Here is a 21002-nt window from a genome sequence, read left to right on the forward strand (position 1 = left end):
GCTGTATCCCAAAAGCTGCATTTTCTGGACCACTGACTTCTTGTGGGAAGGTGACTGGGGAATTGGGGGTTGTAGGCCTTGACATTTTAATTCAATCAAATAAATGAAACAAAAGTGAAAAGTGACTCATGGAGATTTTCAGGGAAAAGAGAAGTCAAATCCCCCACATGAAGAAGATGATTTGAATGGGTTTGGAGTTTCGATGAGCCTGTAGGACAGCCGGCATTTCAGAAATGGATCCGACCCTCAGCAGCCCCTGTTCTAAGTTCTACTCCAACATGCAGCCACCTCAAAAGGTCACATGGGAAGATGAGAGCAGGGTATGGTGGGTGGCACCGTGCAAAAAGAAGAGTCCTCTTAGATAATTCCATGTGCTTGACCCTGTAACTTCTCAGACCCCAATTCCTTCTTGTTTTTATTATATGTATGTATGTATGTATGCATGTATGTGTATATCTATAAATAATCATCTATCTTTCTATATCTATGTATCCCCTATTTATTTATTTATTTATTTATTTATTTATTTATTTATTTATTTATTTAGTATGCATGTGTGGTGTGTGCATGCATGTGTACATGTGTATCTGTGGGTATGTTATGCAGGTTCTTGTGATCTAATTCAGGTCGCTGGGCTGGGCAGTAAGTACCTTTACCTGCTGAGGTATCTCATTAGCCCTTTAATTCCTTCTTGATGGACATTTGGACAACTGGAGTTGTAGGAAGTTGCTTAAAAGCTATGTCCTGGGCTCGTTTCCTTTTGTCCTTTGAGTTTGTAAATGATTCAGTGCCTACTTGTCGAGTGTCTTCCTGGTGTCAGGCCCTGTGCTAGGAGCTGGAGATCTGGAAGAGATGTCTCTGATGATCACGAAGGTGTTGGGATGACTCCATGCTCTGCTGCCTTTCAGGGGCACAGTGGGATGAAGACCATTAAGAATTCCTGGAGGTCAAGTTCTGCCTTCTCCCAAATTCATGTCTACACAGAAGCCCAAACTTGGGTCATGCTTACAAGGGGAGTCTTTTCAGGCATAAAGGAGGAGACAGAGGATGCCAGACTGCATTAGGATGACCCCTGAACCTGATGAGAACATCTTCTTAAAGATTGTCCAAGAATATGAAGCACAGGCAGAAGCCAGAGTGGGTGTGGCACATGCAGCCTCAGAACACTGAGAATTCCTGGAGTCATAGAAAGGGAAGAATCAGGAACATCTTCCCTAGAGCTTGTTCAGGGAGTATGGCTCCGTCATACCTAGGTTTGGGACCATGAAGAATGCACTCTTCTAAAACATCCAAAACAAACTTGTGTACCTTGTAAATGTAGCCCTGGGCAACAAGTGTCACACCTAAGGACCTAAGAGCCCTTGAAGCAGAGCCACCAGGCTTCAGTTCCTGCTTCCCTGACACTTTTACATGTTAACAAACCATGCTGGGAAACACCCTTGCTGTGTGTGCTCTGTGGATGGTGAGTGGTGGTGGGGCAGGGTGCTCCTCCTTGTTCTCTCTGTGATTCTCAGACTGAGTATGATACATAGAGCACAAGGGCTTCTGGGTACTGTGGCTGCACTCTTAAGTGAGTATTCTGAGTTAATGCATGAGCAGAGGGGTGATGTAATCAGAGGTGGACCAATCAGTGAGAAGAACTGTGGCTGTGGACATCTTCGGAAATGGAGTGCAAGGACTTTCCATCTGCTGGGCTAATTGCTGACCCTTGGTAAAAGTGGTATTGAGGAGGTTTTCCATCGAGATTGTGTAAACTAATCAGTAACAATGGCAGGAAGTAACAAGAAGAAGCAAGAACTGTGCCTATTGCCCCTCCTAGGCAGACACCCGATGGTCCAGGAAGACTTAGTATCTGTGATAACCCCTCATGGGCTTAAACATTCCATTTTTAGATGTGGGCTCTGAGGTTGAGAGAGAGATGGTAGCTGGAAACTACTGTCATGACAGCAAGGAATGGAACTGGAATCTGAGGTAGGCTCTTCTGCTCTTAAGTGTGTGTCCTCTACAGCACACTTCGAAGCTATTGGAAAGGGGCAGTAGTCAGGGTCCCTGAGGCTGGCATAGATCTTAACGCCTTCTGAAGTCTAGGGAATCAGAGGAGAAATTCTCTGTAAAAAATGGTGTGAGAAGATAGTGAGCTGGGAGAACTCTGGGGTTCAGGGGACCAATAGTTCAGGGCCAATAGTTGTGTATCTTCAGATGATCTCAGGCTGACTGGGTAAAGCTGTCCTCTTCTTTCCTGTTAGATTTCACTACACTGAAGAATGTCTATAATACCCAGATCTTCAGTAACTTAAACATATTATGTGTATGGATATTTTGCCTGAATGTATGTTTGCACACCAGCAAATGTTCTTAACTCCTGAGTTTAGGTGGGCAGTGGTGGTGGTACAGGCTTTTACTTCCAGCTCTCAGGAGGTGGATCTTAGAGTTTGAGGCCAGCCAGATCTACAGAGTGAGTTCCAGGACAGCCAGGGCTACACAGAGAAGCCCTGTCTCAAAAAACCCAAACTCTAAACAAAACAGAATCAAAATTCCTGAGTGATTTCTTCAGCCCCATCTTTGATCAGTTTTAAAGGTCAGACATAATCTGAGCTCCTACCTCAGGGAAGCCAGTCAGCCTGGTAATTAAGTCCCTGTTGCTCCAGAGTTGCACAGACCATCCAGTGCCCCGGAGGCCGGTGTACTTCTTCAACTATTTATTTGTTCTGCCATCTGTTTGCCAAGAGCATGACAAGCCTGACCCTGGGATCTCAAAGGAGTAAGACTCTGCTTTGACCTCCCTTCCCCATGAAGAACTTCTATTCCAACTCAGCTCAAAAGAGTCCTGTGATCGGAGGGTTGGGAAGGTAGGTCTGTTGATAAAATGCTTGCCATGTAAGTATAGATATGAGTTTAATGCACGGTGTCCATGAGAAAGGCTGGGCGTGGTGGCATATGGCTGTCATCCTGGGGCTGGGAATAAGACGGGAGGTGGAGACAGGGGGATCCCTGCAGCTTGTTGGCTGGCCAGTCTAGTCTAATGGTTAAGCTCCAGGCCAGTGAATGATCCTATCTCAGAAAACAAGGTTATTTGGAGGTTCGAGGAAGAATGACAATTAAGATCATCCTTTGAATCTCTCTCTCTCTCTCTCTCTTTCTCTCTCTCTCTCTCTCTTTCTCTCTCTCTCTCTCTTTCTCTCTCTCTCTCTCTCTCTCTCACACACACACACACACACACACACACACACACACACATACATACAGCCTGACTTGTACGTTTACAAATATTCCAGCATGTGTGCATGTATGTGTGTGCACACACACAGACAAGTACAAGAACTAAGGAGCGGCTATGGCAGTACGGTGTGTAAAGGACTAGAACCAAGGAGGGAAGGCCGGGTAGAATGGTTGGAGAAAGCTTCACAGAACAGAGGAGGTGAAGGCTGAGAAATTTGCTCACTAGGAAAGCCACCACAGCAGAGGAAGCAGTGTGTATCAAGACAACGGGGGCATCATGAGTGTGGCATGGTGGGGCTGGGAAAGATTTTAGAACTGGGAAGGTGCATTAGTTAGGGTTTGTATTGCTGCAATGAAGCACCATGATCAACGAGCAAACTGGGGAAGAAAGGGTTTATTTAGCTTATGCTTTCACATTGCTGTTCATCACAAAAAGAAGTTAGGAGAGGAACTCACACAGGGCAGGGTTTTGGAGGCAGGAGGTGATGCAGAGGCCATGGAGGGTCCTGCTTACTGGCTTGCTTCTCCTGGCTTGCTCAGCCTGCTTTTTAATAGAAGCAAGGACCACTAACCCAGGGATGTCACCAGACGCAATGGTGGGTACTTCCCCAACAACAGCTAATTAAGAAAATGCCTTACAGTTGAATCTTATGGAGGCATCTTCCCAACTGAGGCTCCCTTCTTTCAGACAACTCAAGATTGTCAGACAAGTTGACAGAAGACCAGCCAGCCCAGGAGGATGCAGTGTGTGAGTAAACCCAGCCACAGGTTATCCTCTGGGTTATTCATATTCCATTAGAGATGGTGAAGTCAGTTCCTCCTGTTTGAGAATTTGGTTCTCAACTTTCCTAATGGCATGGCACTTTAATATACTTCCTCATGTTCTGGTGACTCCTGGCCACAAAATTATTTCACTGCTACTTCATAAGTGCAATTTTCTACTGTTATGACTCATGAAAATATCTGATGTAGAGGCTGACCTTATTAAAAGGTCATTTGACCCCTCAAAGGACCCACAGGTTGAGAACTGCTGTTTCAGGGTATAGATACCGAAAGCTCTATATTCCTAATCAAGAAGCATTCTTAATCGTAGCTGCAGACGAGTCTCCTTTCTGGAGGGTGAGGGGTAGTCCTAGACCTGGGAGGTAAGCGTTACCTTGAAGCCTCTTGAACAGGTTAATCAGGAAGAGTCTTCATGGGATAGGCCCATGACAGTGTCTGATGGGTGCCTGACTCAGTATCTGGGTGACCATTTCTGTGTGTGCAATGGTGACCTCAGGACAGTTGGACCTCCTTTGTAGACACCCACTGGGACTTGGGCTGAGAAGACACTGTCCAGCCCTGGAGACTGCTTTCCCCTCTAACTCAGCTCGCATTGCCCACCGTCCCTGACTCAGTTTCCTCTTCTGCTGCCTTCTTTGTCCTTCCTTCTTTGTCAGCTCTCCCCATGCTCTCCTGTTCTCTTTTATATCAGGATGGGGTGTTTGATATTTGCTTTGATGTTTTCTTTCCTAAGCCCTGATCAGTTTCACTTCCCACTTCTTCTCTTGCTGTCTGTGGAGATGATTGGTCAGGCCACTTGACATTTTCTTTTTAACCCAGGGGGCTTCCCAATTGGGTAAGAGCAGCTAAGATAGAACACAGTAAACAGTAAGTGATAACTTGGGGTTATCGATAAGAAAGCAGAGTCTAACAGCATGGAGGGTAGGCAGCTGCCCAGCTAATGTGCTGTCTAAGGCATATGTAAAACTGTAAGGCTGTGTGTGTCTTTCATCTGGGGGCATAAATGGTCCAATGCAGGACAGAAGCCCCGTGCCAGGATTTATATTATTATTATAATATAATTATTATAATTAAGTATATTATAATATAATTAATTATATTATAATTATTAATGTAATTAATAATTATTTACTACCAAAAGTTTGTGTACCAGGTGATCTCGATTAAGTTGACAGTCAGCATTAACAATCACAGGAGTATAAGGGACAATGGAGGCATTCAAGTACAGAGCTGACCCAAGTCTCAGAGGGGAACTATATGCTGAGGGACTCCTTGATGCAATGCTTCTTAGTCCGCTGTGTAAAGTATGAATTGAAATTACAACTGGTTTATCCATAAAGGCAATTGTGCATACAAAGACCTAGGGTAGAGGTAGGAAGGGAGGGGAGGGAAGATGGAAGGAGGTGGGGAAAACAGAGGCAGTTGCAGTGATGGGCATGACAAAGGCTGAGACAGGTGCTGTAGGGCTATGAAAGACTCTTGAGGATAAATAAAAGGTTGGGAAGTTCTGGAGCATGTTGGGCTGGACAGTAACATGACCAGGAAGACAGGGCTGGGTGTATTGTTCAAGAAAGGATATGGGGGAGGGACATGGAAGTCTCCTGTCACTTTAGGGGACTAGTCAGGAGATGAGGATGCATTGCCCTGGAGAAGTCACAAGGAAGGCACAGGGACTGGGGTATTTTTTTTAATCTGTCTTGGGGATATCACTGGGAGGATGAGTGGATAGTTAGATGAGTGATCAGGGAAGGGAGACACTCTGAACAGAGATGTGGGGAGGTAGAAATGAGCCTTGCAGGTTGAAGTCTGGGAAAATGATTTCCTGGAAGAAGGGGCAGCAAGTGTGGACATGGGAAAAGGGGCCATGCTTGGGATGTATAATCCTGAATGGCAGCATGGCTATTGTGAAATGAAATACAGGGGCTAGATGGGCGACAAGGTCCTAAAACAAGAGTGGAGATCCTGGAACGAGGTTTGAGGAAGGGTACAAGTCTCTGATGCTTACCTGAGATCGGAAGAACAAGGGGATGAACTGTCTTTCTCTCTCTCTCTCTCTCTCTCTCTCTCTCTCTCTCTCTCTCTCTCTCTCACACACACACACACACACACACACACACGTGCTAGCATGCATGTATATGCACACGGGTGCATTTTATGTGTATGCATATCTTATCTGCACATATCAGCATTACATGAATGTCTGGTATGTGTGTGTGTGTGTGGCCTGCTGAAGTCAGAAGAGGAGTAATATACAACTACACGCTTTTTTGTGAATTTACCCATCCAAGGAGATTAAAAAAATGGCCCAAGAATTGACATTTCAAGCATATCTCCATTTAGACTAAGTCGTGAAAATGAGGAGACAAATCTGAGTCAGGCAAAGAGAAGTCAGAGCAAGAGGTATCATGGAAGTGGGAAAGGAAGGTAGTTCAAGGTGGGCAGTGTAGTCAGTCAGCGAGGGTAACAAGTGAAGCTGGACGGTTTGGGTAGTGTTTGCATTACTGGATACCTTCCAAGTTCATATTTAAGGAGAGAAAGGACCAAGAGTCTGACTGGAGAGACTTCAAAGAGAATGGATTAAAGCTAGAAGTGTAGTTTCATGGGTGGAATCCTTGTCTTGCATGTGCAATGCCTCGGGTTTGATTGCCAGTGAAGCATGAGCCGAGAATGGTGGTACATACCTGTAATCTCACAACTCAGGCAGTGGAGGTAGGAGGAATAGAAGGTCAAGGCTACATAGTGTTTGAGGTCAACCTAGGTTGCATGAAACTCTGTATCATAAAAGGGGAGAGGGTTAGAGAAGGGGGCAGCATGTAGGCTGGTTGGCAGGAACAATGGTGCAGGCAGAGTCCCTGCACCATCATTACGTGTATTGCCTCATAGAGAAAGCCTGAGGTGCTGAGGTCAGAAAGCAGGAAGAAAGGAGAAGCAACACTGAGAAGGAAGATTGGCTCCAGCGTGTGGGCGTTCTGGAACCAGAGCCGGAACAGCAGAGCTTATTCCAGATGCTTCCATAGGTGAGAAATAGCTTTCCTACATACTGAGATTGCCTAGTAGTGGCCAGGACAGGATGGGAAAGAAAGTAGCCATGGTGGTCTTCAGTGCTCACAGCAGAACTGGGCTGCAGTTGACCATGGCTCCAGCTAGGGTTACCTAGGATGCCGTTCAGAAATACAGACCTGTAGACCTCACTTCAGAGAACCCCTGGGCATCCATCTTGAATGGGACTATTCGGCGCTATTTCCAAATGTCTCCCTGGTGACCATATCACTCGGGCAGCACTGAGAACCTCGGATGGGTACATCAGCTTTTTCATTGGCCTGACATTGAGTCAAGTATGAGGGGCATTTGGAAGTGAAAGGGACACACGGAGAGTCAGCCCTGACAACCAGAGGCTTCCTGAGAGAATCTGTTAGCTTTCCCCAGAAAGGCCATTCTCACAACCCTTACTGAAATGATGCTCTAGTTTAATTCCACAGCTTGATAGCTTCCTAGAGTCTGGAAGAGAACAGGCACCAGAAGCAAACTTTGTTCTGTTCTTATGTTCTTCATTACAGAATAATTTTGCAAACCCTAGGTAAATACTGAACTGAGTCTTCTTTCAATGAGCTGTATCCACAGAACGTATGGAAACAGTCGTGACTGGTTTCTCATGCTGTCACCTGGCCTGAGGGGTGATTCCAAAGGTTCAAGGGTTCTCTTGGGTCTCTAGACCTCTCATTCTGGATGTTTGGGGTGTCCTGGGCGTGTGTGTGTGTGTGTGTGTGTCCATGTGTGTGGTTGTGTCAGTGTCCAGAATTCTTTCAACCTCTGAGAAACCTCTTCTGTCTTATTTAATGCAGTTTGGGCTGTCAATCAAGTAGTTAACCCACTTCTATCTGGAGGGATGTGATCTAGACCTATCCAGTTATAATAGTGCCCTTTCAGACATTGGTTCAAGAGGTAAGGATGGAATTTTATAAAGTATCCACTGGCATTCTAAAGAGAAGACTACTCTGTAGAGAGTGGTAGCTCTGACTCCCTCAGCTCTAGGCCTTTGGAGCTGGACTGCAGTCTCTCCCACCACAGCTTTTTGAACTGAGATAAGTTCCCGTGGCCCTCATGAGAGGCTGGTCATGTGGGGTATGCACTGGAGAGTAAGGCAGGCGTGGTCAAAGAGTGTGTGAGGTAGCTGTCCCTGGGATGTCCAGGTGTCCGTCTCTGGGTCATAGCAGTCAAAGGAAGCTGAGTCCTCGATGTTACAGTCTGTGGTCAGCCGCCGTCCACCCGTCACGTACAGCTTGTTTCCCATCACCGTGGCCCCATGGTGCATCCTTCGGTCTTTCATGTCCGCGCACTTGACAAATTTGTTGGACTGAGGATCATAAGCAAGAATCCTCCTTGTATAACCTGGAAGTCCAATAACATGAACATCTGTGGGTTGCTTACCTGTGGCTGTGGGTCAGTGGTTGATGAGTGCTTCTGCTCCCCAGTCACCCCAGGCTGAGACCCTGAGCTGGAGCACGGATGTCCAGGTACCCTGCTGCAACCTGACCAGTGCCAGAGCTGAGTCTCACAGCTGGGTCTCTCAGGCTCTGACCCAAATTTAGGCAGCATGTAAGACATTGGTGGGGTAGGGGCAGATTCTTCCTTCCAGAAGGTTCCTCAGGTTCATTGGCATTTTTACCTCTCCTAATTTACTCCAGAGCCATAGTCATTCAAGGAAAGTCTTTGTGACTCAGAAATGGTTGCCCATGGCAGGCTATTGGGTAGTTACTTTGAGGGGCCCTATTTTACTGACAGGCAAACCAGGGCATAGAAAGATGAATAACTACAAAAAGTATGTAACCACTTAGTGGGAGAATTGGGACTTGAACCCAAGTCTTGTTGACCCCTATACCAACCCTGTTAACCATAATATATTAGGCATTTTTAGAGAAATGATGCACTGGAAGCCATTTTTGTTCTTACTCATAGTATCATCATTGTTAATGATTACTTATAATAATGGTATTATTATTATTATTATTATTATTATTATTATTAATTTTGAGATGGGGTCACACACTGTTGTCTAGTCTGAACTGGAACTCACTATGTAGCCCAGAGTGGCTTCAAACTAGTGATGCTCCTGTTTCAGCCTCCCACGTGCTCAAATTACAGGTAGTTTGAACCACTACAGCTAGACTGCATCAAATGTCTGCAGAATGGGCACCATTTCATCCCTTGTTCATACGGAGAGGCATGGAGAAGCTTCCAGGTGAATACCCTTGCCTGGCTTTGCACACTCCCCCCAGAGAATGTGCTGCCCGTAGAATAACCATCTCCCTGTCAGTATCAGCAACTGTTTCCCCTAAGGGATGCCACATTTGTCCCCAGCCACCCATCCTCTGCTATCTCACCTCCTACAATGATGATCTTTTCCCCCAGTACCACTGCGGGGGCGCACACATTCTTGATCATCCTTGTCTCCATTTTGTACCACGTGTTTCTGGAAATGTGGTAAACCTGGTGAGGGAATCAGAATTATGGCAACAAAACTTAAAGCTAGCTTCTTTAAAAGAGAAAAGAAGTAGTTGTTTGTTACAGCTTTTCTTTAGTGTGTACATGTGTGTGTGTATATGTGTGTAGGTGTGTACATATATCTTTGTGTGTGTGTGTTTGTATCTTTATGTGTGTGAATGTGTGTGTGTGTGTGTGTGTGTGTGTGTGTGTGTGTTTGTGTGTGTAGATGCCTCAGCTCAATTGTGAAGGCCAGAGCATAGCTTTGGGATTTTGGTTCTCCGCTTCCACCATGTACATTCCAGGGTTTGAGCTGAGGTCATCAGTCTTGTGACAAGAGTCATTATCATTGACGTAAGTAGTCATTTAAAGGGCGAATCAGAAATGAAGTTTTCCTTTCTATTTCTTTTCATGATTTCAATTGTGGGTATTACTGTCAGCAAATGAACAATTGCTGGCAGAGAGAAGAATGTACTAGAAGTTAGTCATGTGACCCGATGAGACTAATGGCGGTATTTCCATTGAATGGACCGAGTTTTGCATTGAGGTAGACACTTCCCTTCATGGGATATTTTATTCTTTTAATGAGAAATGGAGGTCATGGATATTTAGGAAACCGATTATTTTTCTAATAATTTTTATTTCTAGCTCATGTTTATATTTCTAAATGTTCCTGTGTAGCCGAGAGGGTCAGAGAACCAAGAATAAGTTTGAAGCTATCTAAGGAAGGCTTTGGAACAGTTTATGCCTGAGAGGAATTAGAGGTTTTGGGAAAGAAGAGAAGCAAGAGAAGAAGAAGACAGCAAAGAGGAGAAGGTAGGCTCATTAGCTCTCCTCTGAAATGTGGGTTGAATCAAGATTCGCTCTTTTGTTGATTTCCTAGGCTTAAAATTCAAATATGAATTTCAAAAGCTAATTAGTAGCAAGCAAAACTTAGCACAGAAGATAAAGGGATTCCACATAAGAAAGGAAGAAACAAAGATATTTGTTAACAGAGGAAAACGACATAATAGTTGTCACTGAAACTTCTTTGCATAGAAAATATAATTTCTAGCTTTATCAAAGACCTTATTCTTACCATTAGATAAAAGTTGGAGGCTGAGGATATAAGGCACTTGGTAGAGTGTACTATGTATGTATGTATGTATGTATGTATGTATGTATGTATGTATGTATGTATGTATATATGTATATGTTGATCCCAGAACCACATATACAGGATATGGTTGGTGTCACAGCCTAGTCATCTTAGGCTACACAGGGAGTTCAAGGTCAGCCTGGGCTACATGAGACTTGTTTTTAAAAGAATGAGTAGGGGCTGGAGAGACAGCTCAGTGCTTAAGAGAGCTGGGTGCTCTTCCTGAGGATCTGAACTCAGTTCTGACCAACTGACATGGTGACTCACAGTGTCTTTAGTTCCGGCTCCAGAGAATCAGATGTCCTCTTCTGGTCCCTAGAGACACTGCGTGCATGTGGTGCACTGATATATAAGCAGGCAAAACACACATAAAAATACATCTTTAAAACCAAATAAATAAGCAGCAAGAAGAATTTGACATTCATGCTTCATCAGGTAGATAGACTCAAAGGAGCTCAGTGATTTGCCCAAGGCTACACAGCCAGATTGTGTGGAAATGGTGGTTTCTGGTTGTTTTTGAGACTGAGACCCTGTCGGGATCTATATCATTCCTTCTTGCTGTTTGAAGCCTGGAGGAGGCTGAGTGTAGTCACAGTGCCTGGGAAGCTCATTTGCTTCATCTGAAAATACACTGGTGACACACCCCTTGAGAAGTGGGTCCTCAAGGGAAAAGCAAACGCAGCTTGCATTTTACTCCAGTGAGCGATTTCCTCCTGGCCTTCTGTTCCCTCAGCTTTGTGTGACTGTGGCAAGGTAACCATGAAGTGATCTTCCCTTATAGTATGAGATCGGCATTGCCATCCAGCAGCAGAGGCAGACCAAAGGCCAGGGAGATAGGGACTGTACACATTTACCTCGTCTAGTGTCACCATTGAAAGACAGCACTGGAAGGGACACATGCATCAGATGGAGAAAACTCTGCCTCTGCCTGTAAACCTATCCTGTGCCAACAAGTGACCCCCAGCATTCATTTAAAACTGTTTAACTGAGTGTCCACTTCCAAGCTAGTGCTAGGCAGGAAAGAAAAGCATGTCCCTGGCTTTCCTCAGTTATAACACAAAAGGGTCACTCACAAGTCACTATTTACTTGGCTTTGTTTTAGTTTTGCGTTTATTCTTAGGAAGTCGGTGACAGTTTTGTAGTGTGCAGTCACCAGCGTGTTTGTTGATTCTATTACGAAAAACAGCCAGAGATGGTGGAGGGGTGGGGTTCTAGGTTTCCATAAATGTGAGCTGGTGGTTCTCTTGAGTCTTTCCCAGCTCAAGTCAATGTGTGGGACTGAGAAGGGTACTTCTGAAGAGTGAGGCTCTACATGGTCAAGGGGAGTGTGAGCTGCAAGAAAGAAGGGGAGGGGAAGTAACCTCCAGCGGCTCTGAAAGTGTCTAAGCCATCATCATTCCTTGCGTGGTCTTCTGGGAGAATCTCCCAGCTCTTCTCCAGTCCCTCTTCTAGAAGCACAGAGGGAGCTAAAATGCCAATCCGCTTTGATGCTCTCTCTGCCCATACTGGTCAGGTTGCCATCCCAGTTTCTCAACAAGTCCAGTGGTAACAGCTTCATCTCCACCAGCCCTTCGGAATGTTCCGGAATCTTGAGGGAGGGGTTCGGAGGCAGCATCTGGATGGAGGAGGTTGCTGGGTTAGTGTGGCACGGGTACGAGGAAGATTACACAGGGGTTAACACCTGTTCTCCTCAGCGACCATCCTGCATATCCTTCTTCCTCCTTGCTCTGCCTGGCCACCATGTGCCACACTCTCGGCTCCCCAGGCAGTGGGCTGAGCCTCCTCCTTTTTCTTCTGGGCCTTTGTACAAACACTCTTTATCCAGAATTACTCCCTCCCTCTGCAGATAACTCTGACTTCCTCAGCTGTCAGAGAGCTCTTTGCTCCCAGTTGGGCCCTGTCTTCCATGCATCCCAGCATCCACTTGGACTCCTCTCCTCTTTAATCCTTTCTTATCTGCCAGCTCTCTCCTCTGCTTCTCTGTTGCTCAAATCAGCTTAAGCCAAATGCAGAGTTCTCTTCAAAGCCGTCTGTTTCATTCCCTCTGGTCCCATTCAGGACACCTCCTAAGCTCTCAGAGCACCTGGATCTTCAGATTCTCAATCACCACTGCCTTGTAAACGCCTTGAAGGTTAAACGTAATTTTCTGTTCCCTCCTCCTAGGACTTCAGAGCCTTTACAGTGGCCAATGTTCAATATGATACACATGGATGAACAGAGGCCACCCTTGGGGTCTTCTGTATGGCAAAGAGCAGCTTACCATGTATGCAGCAATTGCTAGAAGTGTGCATGAAGCTGGGAAACGATATTCTGATGCAGCCTTTTGCAAACACTTCTCAGAGATTGTTTAAGTGAATTTCTCCTGTCATTTAAGGCATAGGTTCCCAGACCTAGCCATGCTTCAGATCCTCTTGGAGACTTTTGTAGAGCACAGATGCCAGATCCCATGCTGAGAGACTTGGATTCAGAAGATCCGAGGTCAGGTTCCAGGGGATTTGTTGATTGAGGGTGGAGTAGGCTTAGAGTCTTTTTGTGAAGACTTACTGATATGGGATAGTGCAATATGTTTGTCATTATATATGCATCCATCCAAAAGGATTTTGCTTAGTATGTTTCAACAAAAACTTCTAGGTTATTTTTTCATCAAGTGAAAACAAGCTCTATGTGAATGGGGGTGCATTAGTCTCACAATAAGAATTCATAAATAAAACAACACTGAAAAGTTCATTCTCTTTGTTCTCGGCAAAAGACAAATGTGTGCATGTGTGTGCATACTGGGTGTGTGCCTATGTGAGTATATGTACACATATATGTGTGTGTTCTCACATGTACACACATTTGTACATATATATGATTTTATGTGCATACAAGTACATATGGATATGTATACTTATATGCACATATGGCCATATGTATATGCACATATGTACAGATGTGTATATTCCATTATATGTCTGCATTTACAGAGGTGTATACATGAACATGTGCATGCTATGATAAATATGATTGTATGGATATACCCACAAATGCCTACATATATATATATACATACATGTGTGCAAAGATATATCTATGTATATGGGTATACAAGAATGCATGTATATACATACATATTTATGACATCTGGGCATATATATGTACTGTTATATATATATATGCACACAAATTCATGTATATATAAGTATATACATACATATGCATGTGTACATACATATACATTTTATATGTGCATGTGCATACCCATGAATATATACATGCATGTGTATTGTGCAGTATGTTTGTCATTATATATGCACATATGTATATGTGTATGCCTACATATGTGTGAAATTATATATATATGAGTGCATATGAGTATGTCATGTAATTATGTGGGCATATATGTGTATGTATACATATTTATGCTTTTGCTATATATGTTCATGTGAATGAATGTACACCTGACTGAATACATGCACACATATGTATGCATGTATATACATATCATATATATATATGCATGTGCCTATGAGTATATATGTAATAATTATGTATGTGAATATATGTATATGTGTGCATGTTTATGCTGTTATGTATGTGCATATGAATGCTTGCTCACATGACTAAAGACACACATATGTACATGTGTGCATGCTTATTTATATATGTATTATATGCATATGTGTGTGTATGTATGTGTGTGTATGTGTGTATGTGTGCAAACACACTTGGTACTAACATGATGAAAAGGACCAACGGATTACCTGGATAAGGCGCACAGGGTTCTGCATGATGTCCTCACCCCCAAAAAGATAGAGCCTTTGGTCCTTTACTGCGACGGCAGGGTGGAGCACAGCCATTGGCATGTCGGCCATGCTCTCCCAGACATCACGGATGCTGTCATACCTCTCCATGGAGCCTAGAAGCTCCTGCCCTTCTCCAGTACCCCCAATGGAGAAGATGAAGTTCCTGTGGGTAGTGCTTCTGTGGGAGTAACGGGCTGCCAGCATGGGCTCCCCCATCCTCCACTGGTTGAGTTTCATAGAGAAGATATAAACACTGCAGCTGATGAGACCCTTCCCCTCTCTGACAGCCATGCCCCCAAGCACATAGACGCTTCTGTGCAAGGTGACAGCCGAGGCCTTGTACAACCGTGTGGGAAGTTTGGCTAGGCTCTGCCACTGGCCAGTCTGTATACTATAGAGCAAGACGTCCCTGGTGGTCTGCTGGTTGTCCTTCCGTCCCCCAAGGAGGAGGAGGAAGTCTTGGTAGGAGCTCCTTGGGGGCGTGTGCCATAGTTTACAATCCTGGGCACTGGGACCATATAGAGAGAATATCTGCTTCTTGGCCATCTCCAGGATGGCTTGGCAAGCAGGCGAGGACTGCAGGAGGGCATCACTGGCGATGAAGTGATGGAAGAAGGCTGGGTGGATGTACTGCAGACGGACCTGCTGCAGCAGTTCCTGCATGTATCTCCATCGGGCTTGGAGGTCGTGCTTCACCCAAGCCATGAGCGCCTCAAACACCTTCTCCTCCTCTCCACAGAGCTTGTCATCTCCCAGGTAGTCCCTCAGCTCCATGACACAGAGCTCCTTTAGGTCAGCTGATGCTGCCACCTCTGGGAAGTAAGTCAGGGCCACTTCCCTCGCTTTCTTCTTAAGACTGTCACAGCTTAAGATTTCTGCAAGTCTGACCAGGCCCAGGCAGTTGCTGGGAGCCAGCTGGCTCTGGAGGTATGAGGAGCAGGCCTCAAACATCCGGGGATACTGCAGCATAGCAGCCGCCTCCATCAGGGGGAGGACGTTGGCAGCTGAGATGTGTACCTCTCCCGTGTATACATACGCGATGACCTGTTCCAGAGTTGTGGAACTGATGCCTTTCAACTGCACTTTGGCCTCTCTGCTCTCCCGGAAGTGGCTGCAGAACATGGCCCTGAAGTAGGGGCTGCTGGAAGCCAGCACATTGCGGTGGCAAGGGACCTCGCAGGCCCCGGAGCAAATGCTCACGTCAGTGAGGATCTTGCTTTGTCTTAAGCCATTGAGCTGTCTTAACAAGTCAGAAGAAAAGTTCTGGTCTTTGAAGACAACCGCATCTGGTAACTCCTCATCCATCCTACAAAGAAGGAGGGAAGCCTCAAATGGAGGCAAAGCCAAGGCTCTCTCACACAGTATACTGCCGGGGTTCACTGTGAAGAGCTCCCAGTCTCGTTTCAGTGCTACCTATTTACCAAGACAGTGGAATCACAAACAGTAGAGCACATTGGAAATCAAAGAGGAAGCCACCCTCACCCTAGACCACAGAGTGATCTACTTCAGGCTGTTATTATCTTCAGAGATAAAAGACACATAGCATCTCCAGCTACTCATAGGCATCTTCCAACCAAAGTGGATAGTCAGGGAATCACACATTAGCCTACCACAAGACTACTCCACGCCTTTGACAAGAAATGCATGCCTTTGTCCAGCAAACCGACTTGCCAGTTAGTTCCTCTACAGATCTTTCTGGGGGTTAGTAATTCACCAAGGCTAGGATTCGGGGGTGTGGCCATCTGGTCACTGGACAGAACTGAGGGATCCTGGTGGACGGCTGCGAGATCTAGATAGAAGATCATTGCGCTCATTGGTTTTTATTTTTAAGATGTAATTAATAGAGGACAAAGACTAAACCTGTCTGTGGCTTATTGGTGACACAGGCAGTCTGTCTGCTGAGGAATGACCTACTGGGGACACTTACCTTCTTTTGCTGCAGTGATATCCACTGATGCTGAGTCTGTCTTGTCCTCTCAGGATTTCTACCTTAGGCTCGGAGTAAAGCCATAAACCCTGGGCCTTTCCGTTGGCAAATTCTCCGTCCTAGGAGAGTTCTGGATTTGTTTATGCTGCAGGCACTTTCACAGTTTCTAGAGCTCTGTGCGAGGGCTGCTGGGCAGGCAGACAGTGTATACATTCCAAGGCTAAGAATAGCTGCATATGTACTTTCCACTGTTATGACATGCGACTTTCCAGTTGCCTTCTGCAGCCACCCGAGGGCCTGCAGGGCTGCGCATGCTCACATGCCTTGTTTCCTTGGTGAGTGTTTACGTCGGTATAAATAGAACCAAAGGAACGAGCTCTGTGACCGAGGCTTTGCTGCCCATTTGGATGCATCCCGAGTCCCTTGTCCTAAGAGTGCCTGGGAACTTTAGATGTCTGTAAACAGGTTGCTGTGACCTGTGTAGAATCACTGAAGACAGCTCTGGGTCACAGTCGAGGTGGCAGGTGGTCATGGGAGAGGCAGAGTGGACAGAACCCTGGGTGCTCTTCAGTAGATGTACATCCAGCCCCTCCTGCCTGACAGGATTGCTGTGAGGGCTGTGTTTCCTTTCTAGGCTCTCAAAGCAAAGGAGCACAGAGGAAAGGCCAGTTTTGTTTTTTTGTTTCCTAAATACTTTTAAGCGTCCTGTAGTTTCTAGACTTGTGAAAGTCTTGACTGAAATTGGGCCCTCTGTCCCTATGGTGTTCTCCCTCTCTCTCCCTCCCTCCCTCCCTCCTTCCCTTCCCCCCTACATGTGCATTCTGACTTATAATGACCCTGTGTCTCTCGGCCATTTGCCCCTTCTGGATCCTTGCTAACTGCTCTTCAGCTGGGCTCTCTTAGACCTCAGGCTTCTTTTTCTGTCTCCTCTCACTAGACAGAAGTGAGTTACATGCAAGAGGAAGGCACGGTGATCTAGGGGGAAAGAGAACAGTGAAGAATGGGATGAGGGGAAAGGAGGAGGACGATGAGGAGGAGGGACAGAGGAGAGTGAAGAAGAGGGAAGGGAAAATGGAGAAAGAAGAAAGAAAAAGAGAAAGCAAGAGGGAGGGAGGGAAGAAGATGAGAAATAGGAAGTGGAGGGGAGACAGGGGGATGGAAGGGAGAAGTGGAGGAAATGGGGGGAGGAAGAAGAGAGGAGGGAGGGAGAAAGAACAAAGAGAAAAATGAGGAGGAAGAAAAGGCACTATAGAGGAAGATGGTAGGAAGAAAAGGAGGAACAGGAGGACCAGAAGAAAGGAGAGAAGGGAAATGCTGGTGGGTATGGAGAAGGCAATGGCAGAGGCGGTCAGGCCTACAGTGACAAGAATTGGATCAGTGGAAGGGTTGGGGGCGGGACAAGTGTATGCCGCTCATCTGGGCACTGCTCTCCATGATGATTGCTCTTGGCATAAAGGCCTGGCTTCCTCTTCCCACATGGCTCAGGCTTTTGGGACCGCCTGTCATGCTGGTTTTAGTTTTTGTTTCTAGTCTCTCTACTGTTAACTACCTCTACCTTGTTGCCACAGAGTAAGCCCTGGGAAGACAAGTCAGGACCTGCCAGGCTCCACATCACACCTCTGCTGACTCCCTTATCAAGAGTGCTTCTTAGCAGGAGGCAGCTTGGCCACCTGGCTCTTACCAGAACCATGTCTCCCACTTGTATAATTTTGTCTTGCTTCAGCAGACAGCTTATAGGTCCACGCACATATGTGTTAGTATCTGTTGAGGAGTTAGGGCTGACCTGGCTTCTAGGGTACTCAGGGCAGGGCGGAAGGAGTGTTCTCACTCATAGGTCATACCCCCCAAAGAATTCAGCTGCTCAAAGGCAAAACGTACATCCAAAGCATGGCATTGGGTCCAGGAGTCTAGAGGCAGACATTGGTGGTAGCAGAAAGCCGGTGACAAAAGGGTCAGGTATTCAGGAGATAAGGAGCAGAGATTGGAGCTGAGGGCAGGGGTTGGGAATGCTGACCATTCCCGGGCTTCTGAGGCATGCTGAGGACATGGGTGAACAGTTACATCTCTGACAGGGGCCTGGCGACCCTCTGCTCTGTACTCTGTGCATTCGTGTGCATTCTTTGCTTGGCCTATCTCCTGTTGCACTGCCCCATTCATCCTTCCACACGAGGTCCATGTGCTAGCTTTTCTGAAGTTCTTCTCTGCTCTTCCTCACCTGTCTGCCCTGTCTTCACACCCTCTGAACCTTGGAACAGAGGCTGTGCCTCAGACCCTCTAGATGTCTGCTGGCCCACTGTGCCTCTCCTGTCAGTCTGTAGTCCCTGAATGCAGAAGGTTTGATCTCCTGCCCTTTCCCCAGAGTTCAGTGCAGGGTGTGAGACCTAGTGCGTGGGCTCTGTTAAGTTCCTGAACTGAGCAGAACTGAACAGAGACAGAATGGAGAACGGGAAGATGGGAGCATCATGGGGTTCTGACCTAGGGTTTCATTGCTGTGAACAGACTAAGGCGACTCTTATAAAGGACAACATTTAATTGGGGCTGGCTTACAGGTTCAGAGGTTCAGTCCATTATCACCAAGGAGGGAGCATGGCAGCACCTAGATGGGCATGGTGCAGGCAGAGCTGAGAGTTCTACATCTTGTTCTGAAGGCAATCAGGAGAAGACTGGCATCCTCAGGCAGCTAGGAGGAAGTTCTCAAAGCCCACGCCCACTCCCACAGTGACACCACTTACTCCACAAGGCCACACCTACTCCACAAGGCCACACCTCCAAATAGTGCCACTCCCTGGGCCAAGCATATTCAAGCCACCACAGGGTCCCATCTGCTTTGTTAGGAGTACCAGGGTTACCGCTTCCAGTATGTGGTAGACAGCAATGTGAGCCCTCACTTGAATCAAATAATGTTAATAATATAATGAGCTAAGAAGTGAAATAATTGCTTTGGATGATAGGGTGAGAGATTAGTGCAGGCCGTGGGCAGGGCTTTGGCCTTTGGGAGCTAGGAACAAATGAAACACAACTTTTTCCAGAGTTTGAATGCCTCCATCATGGTTCTTCCAGCCTGTGAGCAAGCCGAGGATATCCTGAGGTCAAAGGGCAGAATGAATTAACTTGGCACAGACCCCTGCAAGGCTACTGAGCTTCCTCCTCCACCATTTACTTAGTTAGGCCTTCCAGACCAGGCCTGTCAAGTGTTTGGCTGGGCCTGGGCATATATGGGTAATGTCTGACCAGCTTCAATCTTTTAATTTCTAGCACTTAGGAAAAAAAGGGCAGGTTCTATTCTTTTGACCTTGCCAAATAGAATTCAGAAAAACACAGAGTTGAGCTGCTTAACACATTAACACATAGCAAATGTGAGCATGCTTGCGTGTGCAACACACACACACACACACACACACACACACACAGGAACCCAACCCCAAATGTCTTTCCCACCCATGAGTAATCTCAGACAATTTGTTTATACATCAATTTATCTCTAACAGCCTTTTCCTTTTCGTCTTAAATTTCCTTAAGAAGCTATCTTCGTCTTGGGTTTGAACATATGGTGACCCAAAATAAATGGGGACACCCATCTCTGTCCTTCCTTTTGAGGAAAGCCAGTGTCCAATGAATCAAGGCCTAGATTTGGGGAACAGGAGGACGGGGACAAGGGGCTGGGGATTTAGCTCAGTGGTAGAGCGCTTACCTAGGAAGCGCAAGGCCCTGGGTTCGGTCCCCAGCTCTGAAAAAAAAAAAAGAACAAAAAAAAAAAAAAAGGAGGACGGGGACAATCTTAGCATTCTTCTCTTGGTATCTATGCAATCTCTAGCAACTTATTTATGTCCTTCCAGCCTTGACTTCCCATTCATCAGATAAATGGGGTTCAGCATCCCTGTCCCCCACCAGTAACGTGTAGAGTACTGGCAATAGACCTAGCCTAGCCAATGTTATCTTATTGCTCTGAAGATAGTCTTGTTAGAGACTGACAGATCATGGCGTCTGTCTTTTAGGGTTTAAATTTGTTTTCTGTTCATTTTAGCTGTTTCAGTCCTGAGCAATGGATTGATGTGTTCCTAATCCTCTGGAGATTTAACCTTTGGGGGTCTTGGAGACTAATCAGAGCTCTGTCATGAACTGGCTGCATGATCTCAAATGTGTCATGCATCTCTGTATACGTTTCCCCATCTGGCCTTGAAGATGTGAAGCCCCTATCTTTCCAGCCAGCCCCCCCACCCCCCACCCCCTGTGGCTTGTACTCCAGGTGTCTTCCACAAGAGGAGGCACAGAAAGGAACTGTCAAAGGCCGAGCCTCAGCACTGAGGCCTCTTCATAGTTCTGGCTCATCTCTGGCCTGAAGTCACAGAGGAGAATGTTAGCCAGTGCCTTTTATAATGTTGCTCTTTTAAGTGAATCCAGGAAGCCTTTCTTCCCTGGTAGAGTTCTGAACTGACTCTGGAGGCCTTTCTTTCTCATCTGTGAGTACAGGGACTGGATTCTTGTGGAAAAGGTAGGCCAGTGTCAGGCTGGACTACTAGGACCAAAAAGTCACTAAGCAAGCACACACATGACCACAGGGGTATGCACACATGTACATATGTATATATAAATATGTCCTCTGGTTGTGTATGCTACCTGCCTTTAGAGAACCTTGGTGGCAGTGGCTTTAAAGTGCTGTGCCTCAGGG

The 21002-nt window shown here is 46.1% G+C and overlaps 1 protein-coding gene across 3 annotated transcripts; it reads right to left on the reverse strand.

Annotated features, from left to right (window-relative positions):
- Nucleotides 1-7448: 7448 nt before the first annotated feature.
- Nucleotides 7449-16658, reverse strand: Klhl38 (kelch-like family member 38). Of its 3 annotated transcripts, none has more exons than XM_008765509.3 (4): nt 16334-16632; nt 14365-15819; nt 9384-9489; nt 7449-8391 (listed from the first exon to the last, which is right to left on the reverse strand). In XM_008765509.3, the coding sequence occupies exons 2-4, from the start codon at nt 15709-15711 to the stop codon at nt 8102-8104; spliced, it is 1743 nt and encodes a 580-aa protein (XP_008763731.1). In that variant the 5' UTR covers nt 15712-15819; nt 16334-16632; the 3' UTR covers nt 7449-8101. The 3 variants fall into 3 exon arrangements, with proteins under 3 accessions (XP_008763731.1, NP_001020179.1, XP_017450347.1); NM_001025008.1 differs by having other exon boundaries at nt 7453-8391; nt 14365-15712; nt 16334-16582; XM_017594858.3 differs by lacking the exons at nt 7449-8391; nt 9384-9489 and adding an exon at nt 11714-12236 and having other exon boundaries at nt 14365-15712; nt 16334-16658.
- Between the last annotated feature and the right edge of the window lie 4344 nt (nt 16659-21002).

This window comes from Rattus norvegicus, chromosome 7, assembly GCF_036323735.1.
Source record: "Rattus norvegicus strain BN/NHsdMcwi chromosome 7, GRCr8, whole genome shotgun sequence".
NCBI lineage: Eukaryota > Metazoa > Chordata > Mammalia > Rodentia > Muridae > Rattus > Rattus norvegicus.